Raw genomic sequence first — 16,586 nt, 5'->3', positions numbered from 1 at the left:
CGGTATACACTTTATTGGGAAAATTTATTATGATATCTACATTAATCCCAAATAATTAAATGATTGTTTGGAGAGGTACAAAACAGATAAATAAACAGAAAGTGTATTTAGTGTATCATGTACATATGTGTCATATGTAGCATGATGGCTCCACTCGATCATAAAATTGAAATGGTTTCAGGTCGTAATTTTGAAAACATGATTCCGAAATTGTCCCCAATGAGATTATTTTTACGAAGTCTAATTTTCGCTCTTTTTTTTTATTTCCAGGACATAAGATACGGTGAAATGTTCAGTAAAGACTTTTCGGATTCCAAAGAAGATAAAAATACTGATGAGGGTTTGGTCAACTTGCATAACAACGAGGCGGGGCGTCGAGTAAGTACCAACAAAACTAGTAGCCATTTTGTATAAATTTTCGATAGCAAGACATTGTCCCACAAGTTTGAAATTAAGGTCACATCTATAGGCAATATTGGCAAACAAAAATTATAAACAAGAACTGGAAATCTGAATTAACAATAAGTGGGACTTAATTAACTAAATACTGAAACGCTTTAGATGTTCTTAACGACTTTTTCTCGTTGCCTCAGACCTTACAGTGAAAGGGACAGCATGAGACTTACGACGGTGTCTCATTAATGACGTATTTGTATTTGACCATCGGAATCTGTTCATCGCCAAACTGCAAAAAAATCTACCATCCACCAATCTTTACATTCAGAAAACTCATACATGGTCAAAAGAAAATAAAACCTTTAATATACAAATTCCAATATTTTGTTACCTTCCAGGCTGTTCGCGGTCGCATGCAGCGTGTCTGCAAGTGTCACGGCATGTCCGGGTCGTGCTCGGTGCGGGTGTGCTGGCGCCGCCTGCCGCAGCTCCGGCTGGTCGGCGACGCGCTGTCCACGAGATACGAGGGAGCTTCCCACGTTAAGGTCTACTATGTAAAATGATTTGTTTCATTCATGTAGATAGTGGTTTGATTAGTTTCCGTATTTTCATCATTGTGGTTTTTTGTGTGATCTCTTTTTTTTGGTAATGTATTCAAAGGGCTAAAACGGTACCCCATTACTGAGGGTCCGTATTATCTCTCCGTCTGTCATCAGGCTGTATCTCATAAACAGTTAGAGCTTGTTGAAATTGTGACAAGTGATATTTTTCTGTTATCGCTATAGAAACAAAAAATAGTACGGTCATTAATTTAATTTTCCAATTATAAATATTTCAAAAACACTTTAATCTACTGAATATTCCTAACTTGTGTATTACGGCTACAGGACTGCCAGCGCCATCTATTGATAAAGTACGTAATTAAAACTTTCAATTGCAGGTGGTTGAACGCAAACGGGGCAAGAATATAAGGAAGTTACGACCGTTACACATGGATATGAAGAAACCGAATAAAACTGATCTTGTTTATTTAGAAGATTCACCTGATTACTGTGAACCAAACGACGAGTAAGTATTATTTAAATATGAAAACTAATGAGTGTGTTAAATTTCTGAGGGGATTAAAAATGGATTCTTCTGGCTGAATAATCAGTTTCTGTTTAGTTTAGTTTTAGCCTTCAAACCAAGGACTGCTAATGAGACCGTATATTTAACAATCTTAATATTCATAAAAGATATCTTGACTGCTTCAGGGTTTTGTATTGGGGCCTATACTCACACCTCCAATATTTTGTCATGTACTTTGAACAAAATACAAACATAAATATATTATACTAACCTACTTTTCTCTTTTCTAGACTTGGAATTCTCGGTACCCGTGGTCGTACATGCAACAGAACATCAGCTGGCCTCGACGGCTGCCGGTTGCTATGCTGTGGACGAGGCTATCAAACGCGAGTGAGAGATCACGAAGAGAAATGCCGCTGCCGCTTCGTCTGGTGTTGCAGAGTACACTGCGAAATCTGTCGGTTTAAACGAGACCATCACGTTTGTAATTAATAACAAGGATGTCAACAATCCAGTCGTTGCCATGGAAACCCCTTTTTATTTTGGAAGTAAAGACAAAACTACAAGTGAAGAAGAATAAATTCAAATTACGACAGGCATTTCAGAACCTAGATTTGAAAGAATAATAATGGTTGTACTGGTTAATAATTTAGTGTTTGTAACGAGATGCAATATTTATCTGTAATATTGTCTTTTATATCGATGTCTTTAAACTTCGACGAGTGTATTTCACTTGGGAAATTGTCATTGTAAACTTATTTATGGATGCCAGGCCTATTGTTGTAAGGTAAAGCTGATAGAAGCTATTCTTATTAATACGAGTTACTTGCTACTTAACGATCAAATAATTTATTCTAGAAAGTAACAATATCTTTGTATTAATTGATTCTATTGCTAAAGAAGCGTTTGATACTTGTTTCAATTTTTCTTCTCTGTTATTTCTGCGTCTTTCCTTTAGTAAATTTAAAATCTATTTCAAAATCGATTTGAACTACTATCAGTTTTGTTTCTTTCTAATTTCCTTTATCACCTGTTATGTTTATTTTATCTTTAACAATTAAAACGTCTTCAATTAAAATCGCTGACTGATTATTAATTTTAATTAGATTTTTAGATACCATTTAATTTTCTGAATATTAAGCTTTAAAATTATTTACAGTATTACTAACTTATTTTATTTTTTAATTGTACAAAGTTGTATATAGTGCTTTTGTTAATATTCCGGTAATAATTAATAGACTTTAAGGTTTTTTTATATTATTTATATGCCGAATGTAAATATTAATATTTTTATCGTGTAAACGTTTACACAAATTGATTTTCTACCTCATGAGGAAGATGATTTCGTTCATGCCATGATATAATTAATGTCTAATAATTATGATTTAGTAAACAGTTGCTTTTAAAATACAGTTCTGACAGTCCTTCAAGCGAAAATGTCTACGATCAAAACCCAATGTTGTAAAGTTACATTTGTGTCGATATTTAACGAGCCTAAAACCCAGATTGAGCATCTATCAATGATATCACTAGCAGAAACCTGACTAGACTACAAATAAAATAAAAGCAAACCACCAAATCTTTAAGTTCTACATTTGTAGAAGAGGGATGGCACTCTACATTCTTAATTATGCTGTCTCGCTTTCATTACTATTACAACACTAATTTATCAGATGTCGGTTGGCCAAAAGATTTTCAAATACAGAATCTGAATTCAAATTTTAAATACTTAGGTACAGCAGGACTGTTTGCTAAATCATTTGTAAATATAAATAAGTTAGTTTTAGTAAATTATTGTATTAGGAATGTGATAGCTTTATTCCTTTTAGAAATAACGTTTTTGTCTAACATTTGGTATGTAACCGGTCGGTGTTTTGTAAATATTCTTAGTGATATTATGTAACATAAAATAGATGTAACATACTTATGGTATTTATAAGATTTTGTCGTTGCGAAGTTATAAGATTGCGATTTTGGGGTGTTTAAAACAGCAATTTATAGGAGAATTGGAAATTTTGGTATCGATTATCAAAATCAAGGGGGTAAACCAATCCCATTTTTTTCACAAATATGAAGTCGTTATTTTGATGAATCTGTTTCGAATACTATCATTACTTCACAGTCATCATCATCAATACTTAGTTCGTTTTCTTATAACTTGGCAACGACAGCAAGAATCAAAATTTTACACTTGCCAACTTAACATAACGTGTCAAATATAAACTTAGTTTTAAGTGATTTTTCTCATTGACTCGAACGTATCACCAATGATATTTAAGTACTTAATATGTATGTAGAGAACGAAAGTCAAACAGTGTTTCCAATAAACTTGTTCTTAACTTGGACAGAGGCTCATACCCAGTATTATGAACTCTTGAAGTAGGGCTGCTGTTATTGTGGAAGAGAGATGGAGAGATACACTGCGTATAACGGCATTTCGCTTCCACATCGAAATTTGTCTTAAAGAATACATAGAAAGGCCGCAGTAAAGCGTCAACTAGCCTATTAAAAAATCCCTGTGCTCGCCTTAGGATGCACAGGCGGTATGGTCTTGTGTGAGATGGTTTTATGTGGTCCTGGATAGAGAATCATCGTGGGATTTGGGAGAGACCTTTGCTTTACAGTGGGACACAGTGACTTCGCAAAATGTTGTCATAAGAACAGTAATTGTTGTCATCTCTAAAACGTCTATAAAAACATTTTCTAATATAATTCAGTAGTTCTCTGTCTATTAAACTACAGTTTTTGGAAACACTAATTGTTTATATTTTTGGCTTGAAAACTTAGGCGGATAATTGCCATGTCCTAGTTTCATTAAAGAAGTTTCTAATATAAAGCGTCTTCAATGAAAGATAGGGCAAACAGTATTTAAACTTAATAATTTAAAGCTTAGATAACTTCTAACTTTAAATAAACTGTTTCGAAGTAAGACTTAATATTTACCATTTTGGATATGGAATAGTTACTATTTGATGTAAATGGAAAATAAAGTAAATGTATTAGATCAGCGTTCTTATTTCATTTAAATCCAATTGAGTGAAATCAAACTTCATACCTTAATGAGCACCCTTGGTATCCGCCAGCCAGTAATGTTGGCTGGTGGGTCACCAGTTATCAGCACGAGGAGTTGGCTGAGAATTGCTCCAATAAAACGACTCTCTGTGTAAGGAGATTTACACACAGCACTGCGGACTGCCACCACGTTGGTGCAGCTTATCTTTAGTCATTGGTAACTCATATATCGGCAGATGCCCAAAATCTGTTTTTGGTGCTTTCATTTTAACTTCAATCTTCTATCCCGTCGGTGCGCGGTAACGTATGTTAATCACCTATGATATACTAGTAATCAATTGTTCCAAATTTTAAAGTTCAAAGTTTTTTGAACCGATGAGATTCCTATACAGTGGAACCCCGGTAATCCGGCACCCCTTGTAATCCGACATCGTCTTTAACATACGTGTATGCTTTGATTCACGATTGAACAAGTTACAACTTGTATATAACTTATTTCCTAATGTAAAGTTATTGCATATTTCTAGTAAATTCTATAGCATTAATGACATTTATTTTATAATACAAATTATTCTTTCCAATGCTTTATTCAACTTACTTTAATTTGACATATACATATAACGAAGTATGATTTGTAATCTTATCCGTAGATCTGTAATTTGTCGGAGTACACGGTACTCTTTTGTTAAAAAAATCGGACTATAGGGGGTCATAGGCAGTACTCTATAATCCGACAAATTCGATAGTTCGACACTGCCCTGCAAAATGTTTGTTGGACTACCGGGGGTCCACTGTATTTCGACAAATAATGAGCCTTAGTTAAAAATTAGTCCTTTAAAATATTATATTATCCAAATCAGTCAAGTTATTTTCTTTTTTTCTTAACTAAGTCAATAATCATTAATCATGATATTATTATTTTAAGTAAGTCTGACGTCAAGGCCAGTGGCGACTGCAAGCTTCCTTTTAAATAATCAAATTGCCAAATTACTGTTTAAACCTAATTAGTCATTGAAAAATCCTTGACTTTGTTTACCGACCTGTTTTTCTTCGGCATGCTCAAAGATTTCTACAGTGTTTTAAAAATTATCAATAATTATTCATTTATAATCAATTCATAATAAAGATAAGATAATTATGAAATACTTTGATTTTATTACTTGTTTTTGTGAACTGATTTTTGAGTACGAGACATTATTGTCACTATTCGATACTGGTTGTCATGATTTTGTCACCAAACGAAAACCGCCATTCAAACTAAATGATAAAAACAAAGTAATGGCTAAATAGTTTCAAGAGGATTTGTTGCACCAGTTCAAAGTTCATTGGAAGGTCTTTCAGGTTCAGAAAATATTGCGCAATACTTGGAAAATGTGTCGTGGGGAGGTAACATAAGAATGAAAGTCACTGGACACTCAGATTCAGGACCAGCATTTGTGGATTACAAAAATGAGACAGGATGCGTACAGTAGTGGGTGAAGGATTGCAATGCATTGCCATACACCGATACAAAAATGCGGATGACGTAGCACAGCGGTGCATGTTTAGTCAGTAAGAGTCCGACACTACCCGCTTCCTCCCCCGAGAAGGTGGGTGTCCACGAGGGTGACCCCGGCTAACCCAAAAAAAAAATTTTTACGAGGTTGTAACCGTAAACGTAATTATTGGTAAGATCTATTATATTTTTCGATTATGTGAAGATCTATAATAGCCAAAGAGTTCATTTTTTGTTAAATTTTGAGGATACTAATAAATACTCGTTTGCCGTATATTACATGAAAACCCCAATCTAGAGATTTGTATCACTTTTGCCAAATTGATCTATTGTTACATAACTACATTTTCCATAAAGGCTCATTTAGATAATGCGAGAAACATTGTGCCAGATGAATAACATCTGATAATAAAAAAAAAAATATTATCATCATCGGAATATATTGCATCTTGCACGTAATTTTACGCACCGTCTAAATCGCCTTTAAGTTCCTACGTGTTTCCATTTATCAGTAGCCTTGAAAATTATAAGTGTTTATCAGTTCGGCGTGATTTTTGTTTTGTGATATCAATCAATTAAGTCACAAATTTACGATTCGAATCAAGCCTTCCGCATTTTACGATTACATATTTTTTTGGTCAAGTCATTACAACCTACATTGTAAATTTATACCTCCATTTCTTTGGAGTATTCTCCCTTTCCTAAGATTCTTTGCTGTTGATCAGTTTGATGCCTTAACAGATTCAGATGAATAACTTTTTTCAAATCTTGGGATTACATATCTGACCTTAACTAGCCATAATCACTAAGTAATTTAATACGGCACTTGCAACAAGGACATCTGGACAGGGAATTCGTAACATCTTTCCCGATTTTATTATCGCCATGTTCAGAATTATTTTCCGTGTCTTAAAATCTGATGAATGAGAATAAAAACAGTTTTGTAGTGTGATTGTTTTTATTGCAATAAAAAAAGTATTTGTACTCTATAATAAGTTAAATAAATAATTAATTAATTATAAAGCTTCAGGTGCTTCAGTTACAGGCTCCAGTCCAAGAGGATTGCCTAGCCAAGGGTATACCTTCGGGCACACGTTGCAAATCTGCATCCAGTAGGTGTTCTAGAAAGAAATTGAAACAGCTGATGAAATCCGTGTGAAATTATTTATGTAATTTTTTTCCTTACGCGTTATATACCCATGACCAAATTGGCATGAAATTTCTATTGGGATTGGCTATGAGCAAAATGACTAGTCTCAATTTTTGCTCACCTGAGTTACTCGTAGTATTGAAAGGTTGAATAAAACTCTTCCAACAATTTATTTTTCTTAGTATTTTGAGACTCTGTGATCTCTATTATCGAGCTCGATTAAATGAAATGGATTAATTAATTATAGATATTGAAATTAAGAAATTCTAAATCTATAATATATTACAGGCTGGCTTACGTATCGGTAACTTTGCTGAAGCCTTTATGCTTAACTGTTATAAAATAGGTGCAAAACTTACTTGGTTGTGCGTAGCGGGTACATTTCCGCAGCTGCTAGGAGGACAGACAGATGAGATCCATGATTTGCAGGTCTTTTCTCTGTACTGGTCAACGGGAACTGGGTCCTTTACCCAATCGATGACTTCGGCGGAGTTTACCTAAAGGTCACAAGTGTTTAATTCACTTCAACATTGACTTAGAAAATATTTGCATCTACGATATACCTTAGTCCCTTTTATAAATTGGTAATGTAAAGGAGAATGCTGAAAAACTATTGATGTTAAACCAACAGATTTTCAACTTTCTCCTAGGTTTTTAATGATGACTCAGCTTACACAATAGCTAAGTATGTTAATAATTTTGAATTATCATAGTATCTTAAAAAAAACCTCAAAGTGGTTAATTACCATGAAAACATCACTCAAGTTGTTGATGACATCCAAGAACCTTATCATGGCAGCCTTGACAGCTGGGTTGGTGGAGAGGTACCACTCGTGGATGTAGAAGCCGAAAGGAGCTCGGTTGCTGAAGTAGTGACGTTCGAAGTTTGAGAGGATGAACTGGAACCAGCCGGCTTCATCATCGAGTTCAGGACTGAAGAAACAAAAAATAATGTAGCTTAAGAAGTCATATTGCTTGTAGTTATTGCTTTTGATTTCGTTGAAGATGGTAGTTTTAGTGTTAAAGATCAATATTGTAGTATTCGATTCTGACATTTAAAGTATACCAGTAAATCGGATACGTACATTCAAGTAGCTGGTAAAATTTACGACTCCCTTAATTATAGTTTATGTGCGAATCTGGAGAATAGCTGTTCCATTGTTAGAATACTTTTTTCGTTTTGTTTTACTATTGGACAAAATGAGCAGATAACATCTACTCCATACTAGCGTATGAACCAGTTTTGTTACTAAGATAATTATTAACGTTAACGATATGTTGCGGTGTTTTAAATATTTGTTAAAAGGCATTAGAGATTAGATATTATCATAATCACTACTTACGTGTAGTAGCAAGTATCGGCCATTGCGCACTTGGTGTGGTTCAAGTCAGTCCATGAGACCATGGGCATTACCCAAGTCTTAGGGATGGAGGCAGTTGGGCATGGAGGCACTACGCAGTCCTGGGTTGATTTGTACTCTAGGGTGTATGGCCAAAGAGCAGGGTCAGAGTAGTTGTTGGTGATCCAGGAACAGTCGTAAACCAGGCCGAAGTCAGACATAACTTGGAAGCTGGTGTCGCCAGACATTTGCAGGAATGGGAGGCGGACACCTGAAATGATGAATAATGAACGAATTTGAAAGTTATTCCAAGTTCTTTCCTCGATGTCTTCTTGACAGTGTATACAATAGTCAACAAAAACGTATAGAAATAAAAAAAAACAGTACTCTTACTGACCCTTGATGGCATCCATAGGAATGTTAGCAAAGTGAGATGTTAGTACTCTTTGGTCAGCAAACTCCTCCTTCAAGCTATTATAACTGGCGGTGGCCCAGTAGGTCTGTGGTGTCTGATGGCTGATGGAGTGGAGGGCAATCTCATAACCCTGATTGTAGAGCTCATTGACGAACTGATAGTTAGTGTACTCGTGGCTTACGTAGAAGGTGGCACCGGCGGGGCAACCGTTAGAGTTCTTACGATTGTAGAGAACTTCGCGGTAGGTCATGATGTTCAAGTTGTTCACGCCATCGTCAAAGGTTACTGTGACGAACTGGAAAGAATAGTATGTCATCAGTTTGATACGCCACGTGTCTCAGTTAATTGTAAAATTCAAATTTTATGTATTGTTATCGAAAGTGAATTTGTATAAGGGTAAATTTTAAAATATGAATTCATCACCAACAAAAAATACTTTTGGTTTATTGGTACTTTGAACTGTCGATCAATCCAAAATGCTAATACATCATAAATATCAAGGAAAAAAATGCGGCTTTAATCTATAATCAAATAACAAATCCTATACTTATGTATTCATTTTTCGTCACTGCCTCCACTTATTTGACACCAATTTACTCTAAGGACCGCTTACCTGTGGCGTATCTCTTGGCAATAGATCACCAGGAATATTGGTACTTGAACATCTGCAGTCAGGAAGCTTGCACAGTTCCACATCACAGTCTTTAGCTAGGACTACTTCTTCAGCCACTGCTACAGCTGCACCCACAAACAACAAAACCACCGACCACTTCATTTTGGCGACTCCTTTACAAATCAGTTAATCCTGGTTTCACTTCAATATATATGGGCCATTTATCTTTGTGATTAGGGCCACTATCGCATCGATCTTTGTATTCTTATGCGTTTTCATGCAGTTTCCTGATAATTTTCTAATTAGGGTGTGTTTATCTGTTACATACAAAATAACATGTTCACGCCGGATTGATTGATTCCATTTCGCAGAAATTTAGCAAATTGGGATATTTTTATCAGGTATTTACCAAATTAAATTGTTTAATCATTTTGGTGATTGTGTTATATTTTTCCTCATCAAGTATTTTTAATTTCTTATTTTTTTATAGGTCTTATACAGGTAGTACCGAAGTAGTAATAGGTAATGACCGAATCTGTCTACTGACAGTTACGTTGTTGTTGCTTGAATTTTAAATTACTTTTAAATGAATTCTCATTTCTTAAAATCAAATTGAAATGTTAGACGAGAATAGCCGCGGTAAATATTAGTCATAAAACCAATAATGCACCTCATGATGATAGGCATTCTAATTTCGTTTTTTTATAATATTGCATAAGCTTTTGCAAAACATAACGAGTAGGTCAGTTTGTTTTGCTGTACCGTCGCAGGCTAAACTAATTTTCGGAGACCTAAAAATAAATACCCAAGTGACTTACATGAAATTTGTCCTAGTGAGATAATATAATCATCGGTGTGAGGATGTATCCGATCTTCGAATTTCATCTTCATATCGTGACAATTCTGATCTAAATGGAAACCTAAATGAAGACTACCAAGAACTGGATTATTGGTATTGTTGGAAACCACCAAGCACGCGAGTGGGGATTCGGAGAGTGATAATGAAAATTAAAAGACCTTTCTTCACAAAGTTGTTGATGAGATTTTTTTTTACTAATTTTGCTACGCGAAAAGTACCTGAAAATCACTTAACATCAAGTATATTGTCATCGATTTATCAAAGGTATAAGGTGGTCGGGAAAGTTGTGAAGTTTTGTGGAGCCAGGTATGTTTGAATGTTAGCAACAGATTGAACTAGTGTCAATCGATGTCATCAATGTTGATTTCAATAGCGACACTTATAATGATAGAGATGACTGAGGTCTTGTGAAATTGCAAGATGGTTAATAAAGCCCTTACGGTAGTGTGACTTATAATTTAGAATTTTGCAAAATGGAAGGACTAGATGAAAAATATTTGCGCTCCTGAGATAGATCCTTAGAATTAAGCTTTTCATCTGGCTATATCTCGTAAGCCGACCTCGAATGAGAATAGTAAATGTAAATGTAAAGTGGTGATGGGACATGAGCTATATAAACTTTTTAAGACTTTAGAATATACATTGCAGACGGCATATACAGTATAGACCAGTAAGTGAATTATTGTGACTACAAGAAGATGATGACTAGAAGATGGATGAACCCTCGCAACACAAGGATTATTTTTTTAATGCGGGAATCATTAAATACATAGATATTAGATAGAAAGGTAGTGAATGCTCGTTGTTGAGAAGTCGTAGAATAAAATACAAGCAAAATAAGCGTAATTCATTCTCATCATCATCAGCAGGTCTCCGTTCACTGCTGCACATAGGCGTGTTCCATAAAACGAAATTGAGCTCGATCTTCAGGCTTCCCGCTCTAATCCCCGCGTGCTACCCTTCAAATATTTTCTTCCACCTGGCTAAAGGGCACCCTACACTACAATTACAAATACGTGGAATTAAGTGCAAGAAAATGACGACTGTTACAATACCTTGAACGGTACCGCGTTTGCTAAAGAATGTGTATCTATGCGACGGCAATGTTCAAACATTTTTATGTGAATTTATATTGGCCATAAGAATATTGTGAGTGTACTCCAGCACGAGAGAATTCGCTGTGTGTCGTACGAGGTTCGATATTTTAACAAGAGCAAGAAAATGTTACAGTTTAAAAAAAGAGCGCCGAGCATTCACACGAACGTTACATTACAAGAAAGTATTCAAGTGTATCACCAATATTAAAATACTAGACAAAAGCAGGCTGCAAGTGATTTTAAGGTTTCCTTACACAAGGGGTAAAACCGAACCCTTGTTTTTGAGGCACCGATTTCTATCCGAGCATTACCAGGCTGTATTTCATGAACCGTGATAGCCAGACAGAAAAAAAAATTGCATTGATGTATTTCTGTGACCATTGAACAAAAAATAAAAAGTAAGGTCATAAAACTGTTGAATCAACTGATTTGTTTGCTCTAAGATTATTTGTACCAGCACTTTACCGGTTATTTATTGAAATAAAACAAAGAAATGAATTAAACATAAGAATATATTATCTTTAACACAATCGTAACAAGTTCGTTCCTAATTACTGTCCAAGAGGGTTGTTGACCCATGGGTACGTGGCCGGGCAAACATTGCAGGTCTGCATCCAGTAGGCGTTAGTCTGAAAACAAACAATTATATTAATATGGCACAAGATACACTTTAAAGGATTTGTCGGAGTTAGTTATTTAATAACGCGTATAGTTAGACGTGGAAGATAAGTTAAGATGCCGACGAAGACGCACATTAATGATCATAATATTGTTAAAATGTGTAAGATTTAAGGATCGGAAACGCCCGGTGAGCAAAGCTTGCGAAGTACAGTGTAATACCTGCTAATATGTGGTTACTGTGTTACTGTTTGTTAAAAGCACTTTTTTACAGGAATATGGCTCACGCCCTACCAATTTAATCCTAAAATTGCCTAGGGCTTCACAAATATTCAAGTCACAGGCATAAGGACAACCAACATTATTCTAAAAATGAAGAAAGGCCTTAGAGTAAATATCTAGTCCCAGAACTACTCAAGAAACGCCATGTATCGTGCTCGTGGGTCTACTATTCTTCTTCTTCTGATTCTTGCGCTGTACAAAATGCTTGGTACTCACGGGATTATGACTTGACTGGAGGTTTCCACAGCTGAATTGAGGGCAAAGGCTGGGAACGAAATGGTAGCAGCTCTGTTTCTTGTACTCGTCGACGGGTACCGGGTTCTTTACCCAGTCGATGACTTGTTCAGCGTTGACCTGTTGAAGAAGAAAATATACCATTGAAGGGGATGAAATATATTTTATTGCTATTACTGTTATTTGCTATGGAGTACAAAATATTGTATAGTATCAAATAAATACCATTATTAATACATTTTTGCATTTCCACTTAGTAAAAAAAAATCCTTGATTTTGACTTTCATATTGTTTCGCAGGCTGTAGACGATTGTATGAGTAGATATAATGATTCACGTGGAACTTAAGCATCACTTTTCCTTTGTTATATATTTAAAATTATCTCTAGGAAATGTAGACTCAAACGTTTTGTCAAGTGATGATATATCCTTTTTTATATTATGGGTGTTATTTATCTTCTCATATATGTGTAACCTGGCAAGGCCGAAGAGGATTTTGTATAAGCATTATTATTTATGACTATTCTCAAGTACTTACCATGAAAACATCATCCAAATTGTTGATAATGTCAAGGAACCTACTGAAGGCCCTGCGGATAGCCGGCTTTTCTTGGCTGATCAAGGGCTGGTGAGCGTAGAAACCGAATGGAGCTCTGTTACCGAAGTAATGCCTCTCAAAGTTGGTCAGGATGAACCGCAACCATCCTTCTTCATCATCATCAGCAGGACTGTAATGGGAAATACCGAAAATGCTATTTAAAGTGATGGATATAGATTGAATACGAAAGAACTTAGAGCTGAGATTAAAATGTCATTGTTCTAAGTCAGAACAAGAGTACGTTTTGCGGGATATAATTGAGCGCGAGACTGATTTTGTATTTTTTTTAAATACGTTAATGAATTCTAAAAATTTCACTGTAAATTCAAAGAAATGTGATTAAAAGGCTCTTTTTACCTTTTCAAAATTTAATCTATATTTGATCAAGTAAGCTGAGTATAGTACAACTTATTAAAAAACTAAACGAGCATGTATTTTGATAGTCCCTTAAATGAAGGCGGAACGTAGAAGACTGGTGTTTCTATTGTGACACAACTTGAAGGAAGCCTATGCGAACTGAGATAGGCTAAGTTGACTAATTAACAAAATGTAACAAGTAATAGACTTACGGTTGGAAGCAAGCGTCAACCATAGAACAGGGGAATCCAGCCAGGTCAGTCCAAGACACCATGGGGAAGACCCACACGTTAGGAATAGAGGCGGTAGGGCAGGGTCCAATGATGCAGTCGTGGGTTGATTTATAATCCAGGGAGTAAGGCCACAGACCAGGGTTGGTGTGGGCAACAGTGGGCCAAGACAGGTCATACAGCAAGTTGTTTTTGGCCATTACTTTGAAGCTATTGTCACCAGCCAGCTGAAGGAAAGGCATACGGACACCTAGAAAGAAAACAGAAGAATAGTAAGACTGTGTTCAAGACAAGATCTACAAATTGGGGACCAACTATAATTATAATATGCGTGCTTAATGTTGAGTAAATATTTTTTTTTATATCGCTTTTCCTGCGATTTTAACTAAAGTGTGTATTTGAGACTGGAATTAGCTTAAATGAGAGTGGATTGGTATTAAACGCAGTATCTATCATATTTAATTATAATTTTGATCTCATGAGTCAAATTTGGTCATTTTGAGTAATATAAGTTCCGATGTACCAAATATTAAATTTTTTTTGTTGTTACGCCGAAGTAGAGTGTTTCATATATAATTAGGTAGCTGCTTTATTATCCATTAAGTGATAATCATTTTTATCATATCAAAAAACAATCATGATATGAAGATATAATATCAATTTTTGAGAATTCGTACGTTAGTAAATATACCAGATAAGGAAATGTGTTACTATACGGTAAACAAATTACGTCAATTTTTCTTTCCCAAAAACACTCAGAATAGTTTCGAGTTCAGGGAGCCTAGCACTACCTTTAAAAGTACTATCATTGAAATTCCGAACCCGATCCCTGACATTTACTCCTTTAATCATCATTTAAGCCTTTTCCCAATTATTTTGGTGTAGGTTTTTAGTCTAACCAGATGTAGCTTAGTATCAGTGTTCTTCAAGGCGCGAATGACTATTTGACCTTAACCCAGTTACCTGGGCAACACCATACCTCTTAGTCAGACTTTCTAGCTTCTTATTACACGTAACGACTGTCAAAGATAATGAAAAACTCACCCTTGATAGAAGTAAAAGGAATGTTTGCGAAGTGAGACATAAGAATTCTTTGCTCTCCAATTTCCTTTTCTAAGATTTCTTCGGTGGCCTCCGCCCAGTAAGCAGGAGGTGTTTGATGAGAGATTGAGTGAAGAGCGATCTCAAATCCATTGTTGTACAACTCGTTGACGTGTTGGTAGTTGGTGTACTCGTGGCTGACGAAGAAGGTGGCTCCAGCGGGACAGCCGTTCTTGTTCTTACGGTTGTAGAGAAGCTCACGGTAGTCCAAGATGTTAACGACGTTGACGGCGTCATCGAAAGTCACGGAGACGAACTGAAAAGTGATACATTCATCTATAAGGATTTTGAACTAATTAATCAAGGTCTTTCCTTCCTGTACCATCTAACAGAAACATATAAATTAGTACCAGAAAAAGATCAGGTACTGTGTAATGCTTTGGATTTAATAGTCATACATTTCAGCCGTAATCAATTCTCCATGCTGGCAGCTTTATCGAAGGTTTACATAATTTAGTCAACCCGAACTTTCGAATTAAAATTGTTATCCCAATCAAGAAAAAAAAAGAATTTTCTAATTTAAATTGTAAGCCAATGACACACTGACTAGTTTCAAATCATTAGGAGAATAGTTGTGTCTCACATTATACTATGAGAATGCAAAAGTATAGATGCGCTAGCACACTATATTATGTCCTAAGTGGCTTGTATTTTACAACTTTACGAACCGCGACCGAAATTCATATCGTACACACTGTAATGGGAAGATGAATAAAATCATACCTGAGGCGTATCTCTTGGACTTAATCCTCCGGGAATGTTTGTGCTCGAACATCTGCAGTTGGGTAGAACACAGACTTCAGGGTCACAATCCTTTGCAAGACCATCGTCTTCATCATCAGCGTACACTGATGCCACAAGAAGTAACGCCAGTAATCCTAGCAACTTCATCGTATCGTTTTGTAAATTAAATAATGAGAGATAATTAACATTTGTCAATATATACTATTTGCCTTTATCTATGTATTAGATACAATCAATGCGTTTTTGTTATAAACGTATCTCGTTCCTATCTTATCAAACGCCACTGATTTTTAGTGTTATTTTTGTCTTTTCGTATTCCGGTCGGTGTTTTTGATATTTTTTATTTCCATCATTAACATGTTAAGGAGAATTTCCCATGGAACATCCCCTAAGCCAGGTTCTCTTAAATATGATTGATTTATCTGTAGTAGGTATCTGCAGCCTAGCACAAAGAGATTCTTGAAAAATATAGATTTTTGAAATTTGTCTTTTTTTCTAAGTGAGGATTTTTTGACGTGACAACGTCTTAAATTAGGTTGCGGCTGGGAGTCACTTATGATAACGTGTAACGCCCGGTAACGTTACGATGAGTCACCGAACGAGAGAGAGGCCCGCCGAATGCCTTGCGTCTCTCTCCCACTCAACTATGATCGGTCTGCCGCGCGCGCAGCACTAGAGAATTAGGCGCATTGAATCGGCGCTTACATGTACAATGTTTTAGTAAACAAAATATATTTCTATAGTTAAAATTTGTGCAATTCTTATTTTCATTCAATTCCTTGTTCCTTTTGTGCAATTTAATTAAATTCATATCAATAAATATTCTACCGAGAAAAAGACGTTGTCACGTAAAATCTTCACCCGTAAAACCGACTTTACAGGCAACCATTTTTTTATCTATCCAATCACTCACATGGAGATTTTTTCACTGGTCTCGACTTTGCAAACTGTTTCATGATGACTCATACAAAAAATCAA

The 16,586-nt window shown here is 35.6% G+C and overlaps 3 protein-coding genes across 4 annotated transcripts in view; 1 reads left to right on the top strand and 2 right to left on the bottom strand.

The window, feature by feature from the left end:
• Positions 1 to 2,553, top strand: part of LOC113499194 (protein Wnt-1-like) — a 79,662-nt gene extending 77,109 nt beyond the window's left edge. Inside the window, exons 5-8 of one of the 2 annotated variants that reach the window (XM_026879567.1) lie at positions 271 to 378; positions 795 to 950; positions 1,337 to 1,464; positions 1,755 to 2,553. In XM_026879567.1, coding sequence (XP_026735368.1) covers positions 271 to 378; positions 795 to 950; positions 1,337 to 1,464; positions 1,755 to 1,956 — 594 coding nt within the window. In that variant the 3' untranslated portion in view covers positions 1,957 to 2,553. The remainder of the gene's footprint in view (positions 1 to 270; positions 379 to 794; positions 951 to 1,336; positions 1,465 to 1,754) is intronic. The other variant, XM_026879568.1, reaches the window with a different exon arrangement.
• Positions 2,554 to 6,919: 4,366 nt separating this feature from the next.
• LOC113499228 lies at positions 6,920 to 9,681 on the bottom strand. Its single transcript, XM_026879623.1, has 6 exons — positions 9,490 to 9,681; positions 8,859 to 9,171; positions 8,465 to 8,732; positions 7,868 to 8,054; positions 7,481 to 7,618; positions 6,920 to 7,092 (listed from the first exon to the last, which is right to left on the bottom strand). Exons 1-6 carry the CDS (start codon positions 9,649 to 9,651, stop codon positions 6,988 to 6,990), a joined length of 1,173 nt encoding a protein of 390 aa, XP_026735424.1. The 5' UTR covers positions 9,652 to 9,681; the 3' UTR covers positions 6,920 to 6,987.
• Positions 9,682 to 11,939: 2,258 nt separating this feature from the next.
• LOC113499229 lies at positions 11,940 to 15,775 on the bottom strand. Its single transcript, XM_026879624.1, has 6 exons — positions 15,588 to 15,775; positions 14,808 to 15,120; positions 13,746 to 14,013; positions 13,117 to 13,306; positions 12,562 to 12,699; positions 11,940 to 12,074 (listed from the first exon to the last, which is right to left on the bottom strand). The coding sequence occupies exons 1-6, from the start codon at positions 15,753 to 15,755 to the stop codon at positions 11,997 to 11,999; spliced, it is 1,155 nt and encodes a 384-aa protein (XP_026735425.1). The 5' UTR covers positions 15,756 to 15,775; the 3' UTR covers positions 11,940 to 11,996.
• Between the last annotated feature and the right edge of the window lie 811 nt (positions 15,776 to 16,586).

Source organism: Trichoplusia ni, chromosome 12, assembly GCF_003590095.1.
Source record: "Trichoplusia ni isolate ovarian cell line Hi5 chromosome 12, tn1, whole genome shotgun sequence".
In the NCBI taxonomy this organism is placed as follows: Eukaryota; Metazoa; Arthropoda; class Insecta; order Lepidoptera; family Noctuidae; genus Trichoplusia; species Trichoplusia ni.
This window is presented reverse-complemented; position numbering and strand designations above follow the sequence as displayed.